This window comes from Callithrix jacchus, chromosome 12 (genome assembly GCF_049354715.1).
Source record: "Callithrix jacchus isolate 240 chromosome 12, calJac240_pri, whole genome shotgun sequence".
In the NCBI taxonomy this organism is placed as follows: Eukaryota; Metazoa; Chordata; class Mammalia; order Primates; family Cebidae; genus Callithrix; species Callithrix jacchus.
Window position 1 is genome coordinate 50,088,701 of NC_133513.1, and position 6,000 is coordinate 50,094,700.

Here is a 6,000-nt window from a genome sequence, read left to right on the forward strand (position 1 = left end):
CCAGACCCACTCAAGCTCTGGTCTCCAGGCCTGGCCTGCTGCCTCCTAAAAGAAAACCACAGCCCCACCCAACCCCACCCAACCCCACCAAGCCCTGAGTGGAGGAAGTGGGATTTCCAGAATCAGCTGCTGGTGAGCACTTGCTGAGAGCCACCAGAGATGGCAGCTGTCTCACACCAGTGTCAGGCCTAACTCAGGGGCTTTGGATCCTGCTTCTCAGTGTACTCATGCTTCACTGCAACCCCGCGAGACAGGAAAGGCAGACTTGACTCTTCTTACTTTACAGATGAGAAAATTAGACAACTTTTTTTTTTTTTTGCAGGAGAAAAAAAAAATCAAAGACTTGTGTAGGTCATTCAACTAGAAAGTAGTTGCAACTTGAAAGCTTGCCTCACCAGCGTCCACTCTGCAAGCTGGACAGTGTTATTCATCTTCACATCTTCGCACTTCATTGGCAGAGGCACTGGACGCTGCCCTCCTGCCAGGGTCTGTGCTCAACCAACATGGCCACATGCTCTGTCTAAACCGAAAGCATCTGCAGTTAAGGGAGAAAATGGATGTGGAGACATTATGAATAACCTGCCTGATAGTGCTACAATGGAAGATATGCAAACTGAAATGCTGGCATTCACCTAGACCAAAGACTCTCAAAACTTCATTCTATGTAGCTCCCTAGGTACTCTGATGGCCTGCCAAGAGTGGGACCACTGCTGGAGACCGCCACCACCTCTCACTCCACTGGCAAAGAAACAGAGGCCCTGGAAAAGGTGGAAATATGCCTAAGGAGAGCAGGTTCACCATAAGGCAAAAGAACCCGAGGCCTCATCACCTCCATCGGTGTCTGCTGGCCCCAAGGGAACTGACCAGAGACCAAGCAGGTGACCAGGCACTAAAGCAAGAGCCACAGTGTGGCTAGCTCTTTAAAACCCTGCTAAGGGCCGGGTGCGGTGGCTCACGCCTGTAATCCCAGCACTTTGGGAGGCCGAGGCGGGTGGATCACGAGGTCAAGAGATCAAGACCATCCTGGTCGAAATGGTGAAACCCCGTCTCTGCTAAAGATACAAAAAATTAGCTGGGCATGGTGGTGCATGCCTGTAACCCCAGCTACTCGGGAGGCTGAGGCAGGAGAAATGCCTGAACCCAGGAGGCGGAGGTTGCAATGAGCCAAGATTGCGCCATTGCACTCCAGCCTGGGTAACAAGAGCGAAACTCCGTCTCAAAAAAAAAAAAAGCCCTGCTAAGGTGGGTTGAGGGGGAAAATGCAACTCACAGAGGGTTCCTACTCCCTTCTACAAGCCAGGGATCTAGCCCCACACTCAATCCCGTCCCCAGTGGGAGTCTACCTTCAGTCACCTCACCACCACTCCTTTCCACACCTCTACCAGGGGTATCGCTACCTGCTCTTGCTTCTAGGAAAGGTGGCTGTCCCTACAGGCCACATCCAGGTAGGGGATGAACCATGCAAGATGTCCAAGGACTGACAAGGCAGGACAGAGACAGGCAGCAGGAGTCTAATCCCCTTCCCAAAGGCATTTTAAAGGCCACCAGGAATCAGTGGCAGGAAACAAGGATCGTCATGCTCTGTCCCTCTGTCCAAGAGAGAGGGATGTTCCCACTAATCACTATGGGTCCCCCAGTGCAGACAACATAAAGCAGTAAGTGATGGATATACAGCGTGAACAAGATATAAATCTCTGTTGCTTTAAGCCTCTGAGACCTGAGGATTGCTATTACCACAGCAAACTGTGATCTATCCAGACAGACACAGGGAGTGACTCCCCAGTTTTCTCCATGTAGCAGTGCTGGTCTTCCCATTCCCTGGCCTTAGGGAGACAGAAGCTACATCACCAGTCAATCAGCAGGAGTTTCAGGGTAACTGCCCAGGCTGTGCTGGACAGGTGAGATGTGTTCAGAAGCAGGGATACAAGGGCACCTTCACTGAAAAGACTCATTGGTTCCACTGTGAGCCAGTCTTGTTTGGTATATGAATCCGTTTTAATCACCTCTGAGAGGAAGGTACTACCTAAATTAGAAATAAGAAAATCTGGCCAGGCACGGGGGCTCACACCTGTAATTCCAGCACTTTAGGAGGTCGAGGCGGGCGGATCACTTGAGGTCAGGATATCGAAACCAAGCCTGGCCAACATGGTGAAACCCTGTCTCTACCAAAAACACAAAAATTAGCCAGGCATGGTAGCATGTGCCTGTAGTCCCAGCTACTTGGGAGGCTGAGGCAGGAGAATCACTTGAACCCAGAAGGCGGAGGTTGCAGTGAGCCAAGATCGAGCCACTACACTCCAGCCTGGGTGACAGAGTAAGAATCAGTATAAAAATAAAAATAAAAGAAATGAGAAAACCCAGCTCATATTGAGACCTCAAGCAAGTTACTCTGCCTGTGACCTCTTGGGACCAGTTTCCTCCTCTGTAAAATGGAGCTATTGACAGACATCACAGTTGTTTTCTTTCTTTTCTTTTTTTTTTTTTTTTTTTTTGAGACAGAGTCTTGCTCTTGTTGCCCAGGCTGGAGTACGATGGCACAATTTGGTTCAAGGCACCCTCCGCCTTCCAGGTTCAAGCGATTCTCTTGCCTCAGCCTCCCAAGTAGCTGGGATTACAGGCATGCACCACCACACCCAGCTAATTTTGTATTTTTAGTAGACATAGGGTTTCACTCTGTTGATCAGGCTGGTGTCCAACTCCTGACCTCAGGAATCCACCCACCTCAGCTTCCCAAAGTGCTGGTATTACAGGCATAAGCCCTGGCGCCCGGCCATCAGGGTTGTTTTCAAGAATTAAATGAGTTATTATAAATCAAGCTTCTAGGGTGTAAGTCTGAATAAACTATCACTATGAAACCTTCCACACAACTGCTATAATCCTGTCCTTCACAAGATTTTAAACCAGCAAAGGTTTCCCAGGCCTGGCACAATGGCACTTTGTAGGCACTGCCAAAGGGAATTCTACCACATGGTGGCCTAGAGTGAGGCCTCAAGAAATAGTTACAGAACCCAGGGCTTTCCTGCTCCCTGGCCTCCATTAGAACTTTGCTAACACTATAACCTTCAGGGCAGGGCCATCTCCTCCTACACCCAAAGCCTTAACTTTGTCCTGCAACTTCCCACATGGGAAGAGAGCCACCCTCACTTGTCCTCAGAGACTAGCCCAGCTGGTGAAGGGGGACACTTACCTGGGCAGCCAACCATTCTGCAGCCCACAGCCCCTCCATACCCTTTCTTCCTGGGACAGCCACAAACCTACAGAAGCACCCAGGGGCCCCCAGTCTCCCTGAATAATCCTGCTATGCTGAGATCAAGCTCAGATCAATAAACACTACTGAGCACCTACTCCACGTCCAGCCTGGGTTCTAAGACCACATGGAGTATACAGCTGGTGAGGGATTTTCCAGACTTGGAACAGTGCCTGCAAAACAATGCCTTGCATCACACAGAATCTCAACCATGCTTTGTTAAGTAAATTGAGGATCACATTAGGTGCTCCAAGCAGTGGAGTTCAGAAATGTGGGGATGGATATATCCAGAAAGTCTCCAACTGAAGTTGGGGTGCAACACAATGAGAAGGAAAGGGAAAATACATCTGGTGGCCTGGGTTTCCAGGGCCTGTCACGATAACTTTAAGGATCGGGCTGGAATCAGACTCCACATGGTGGCTCACACCTGTAATCCCTTTGCTTTGGGAGGCTGAGGTTGGAGGATCACTTGAGCCCAGCAATTTGAGGATATTGATGACATGGGTAGCCAAGGGTGGCCGGAGCACTCAGCAGGCACTAACTGCTTCTAGACTTCAAAGTCAAGGGGCGAGGGGAAGCCTACTTTTGAGGATTTGGCAGCCCACTCTCTCAGTAGCCCTCTCGGAAGGGAGGAAGAGCAATGCCCTCTCAGAAAGGAGGAAGATCCCCTGGAGAGCAGACCACTGCCAAGAGCATACCTGCAAAGGCTCCAATACAGTGCCCTGCACTGCCGCCCAAGACCGCCTGACTGCCCTGTTAGCAGCGCCGGGATAGCTAAGAAGTGTGTGACACCGCCGCACTCACCTCCGCTCCACGCCCAGAGCCAGGCCAATACCCGGGCCCACGACTTCCCCCAACTACCCCTGGCACGGACCGCTTCTTGCCGGAGACCTACTGTAAGTCCCCAAGACAAGTGCTCCAGCCGTCCCAGGGCCAAAGTCCCTCCACACACCCTCACACAGGCACTTCCTACCCACCCGCACCCCACCCCTGTGAGCGGAGGAGAAGCAGCAACAGCCCCGGACCAGCACACTCCGCAGCCACAAACCCCCTTTCTACCAGAACTCCGGCTAGGTCAGGGGTCAGGCTTTGCTCCCAGGCACAACCCTACAAGACTAACACGGAGAAGCTGGGTCGCCGCCTACTCAAACTCCAGCCGCCCCAAACCAAAGCCGGGAAAAGTGGGACCCACCGCGGCGAGGGCGACTGAGCACAACCACGGCTGGGCAGGGAGAAAGGGCGGCCCACCCCGGCCTACGCCCACCCCGACCCCAAACCCGAGCTCCGGGGGGCCGAGGGTGGGTGACGGAGCCGAAAGGAGAGCCCATCGCCGAGCTCGCTGCTTTGGAGCAGAAGAGCCCCGAGCGGCAGCAGTCGTCCAGGCTCCCCGGCGCTCCCACCCCGCCCGGCCCAGGGGCGCACTCGCCGGAGCGCTCGGATGGGGCAAGGGCCACCGAACCCGGAGCGCCAGCCCCGGGCCCGCCGCGGCTCTCGCCCGCCCGCGCCGAAGTTCGGCTCAGCTGGGTCCCCACCGAGGCCTCCAACCTCTAGCGAGCGATCCTGGCAGACAAAGCCAGCGCCACCCGCGGGGCCGCCCTCGGGCAGGCGGGGAGGAAGGCTGAGGGACCAAGCAGGGACCTGGGGGAGCAGCCCTCGCCCCCGGAGGACGCCCAGGGGAGTCTGCCTCAGACAAAGAAGAAGGCAGGGCCCGACGCCCCAGCCCAGGCTCCGCGCTCTACTCACCCGCGCGCGGCGGCTGCAGCGGCGGCGCGGCCCGGCTCGGCCGAGGAAGTTAGAGCAAGTTCGGCGGCGCGGGGCGGGAGGGCGCGACTCGGGCCGTCCGAGCGGCGGGGGCGGGGCGCGGAGGGGCGGGGCCGGGGGCGCGGCGCCTGCCGCTGCCTAGGGAAGGGGCGCCCCTACCCTGCACCGCCCGTGCAGCCCCGCGAGCCTGGGCCCGCCCTGGCCCCGCCCCTCCCCTGCCGGCTCGCCCCTCCCCCGCCGGCTCGCCCCTCCCCTACCACGCCCCGCCTCCCCGCTCGCGCGGCACCGCGGACCGCGAGGCCGAGTCGCCGGCCCGCCCCTTTGTCCCGCTCTGGGCGGTGCCGGAGGCTTGGGGCGGCCCGGGTCCTTGCCCTCCCAGTGGGTGCGCGGCGCAGGCCTGGCCTGGCCTGGCCCAGGGCTGGTCGCCTTGTGGCCGCCGGGAGCGCGCTGAGCTTTTTGCGCTGCGCAGACTCCGCTCGGGCCTTGTCGGAGCCGAACCTGGGAGAAGCACGAGCTGTGGGAGGCGGTGTCTCGAGGGATACACTGGATAACCGTGGAGAGCCGGCGAAGGATCAGGAAAATGGCTGTGGTGGAGATAGAAGGCGTTCCTGCCGGGCTTTGGAGGCTGGGGGCGGTGGTAGTCTTCAAAAGAAGGAAGGGGAAATGGTTTTCATTTCTTTGCAAACCGAAGAGTAACGACATGCTCCTTCTAGCTTTGGTGCTAAAAATACCAAGCTTTCTTTGGATCGTGGCTGAGATTTGTTCCTCACATTTACGCTAAAGAGATGGCTGGGATGATTCTTGTGGGTTAAGAGGGGTTTCCAGGGACAGCCAGAAGCGGCTCCCCAGCCTCAGCCTGCCTACCTGTAGAATGAGTCACGCACACCTCTGTTTCTTAAACTTATTCTGTGGTTGAGGGCCGAGTGATCTGCTCTGTTGGGTAACACCAAACAGGGATCAATTAAAACTCGGCTAAGACTGGTTGCCACATG

The 6,000-nt window shown here is 56.1% G+C and overlaps 1 protein-coding gene across 10 annotated transcripts in view; it reads right to left on the bottom strand.

Annotated features, from left to right (window-relative positions):
- Nucleotides 1–5,740, bottom strand: part of TSPAN14 (tetraspanin 14) — a 66,324-nt gene extending 60,584 nt beyond the window's left edge. For 3 of the 10 annotated variants that reach the window (XM_078345449.1, XM_035267826.3, XM_078345445.1), the window contains exons 1-2: nucleotides 4,991–5,052; nucleotides 396–535 (exon numbers count right to left, since the gene is read on the bottom strand). Coding sequence is in view for 3 of the 10 variants with exons in the window: in XM_035267826.3 (XP_035123717.3) it covers nucleotides 396–452 (57 nt within the window). In the remaining 7 variants the exon portion in view is untranslated. Of the gene's footprint in view, nucleotides 1–395; nucleotides 536–3,187; nucleotides 3,386–4,990; nucleotides 5,053–5,506 lie in introns of those variants that run through there. The other 7 variants (XM_078345450.1, XM_035267827.3, XM_078345451.1 and 4 more) reach the window with 4 other exon arrangements.
- Nucleotides 5,741–6,000: the final 260 nt, after the last annotated feature.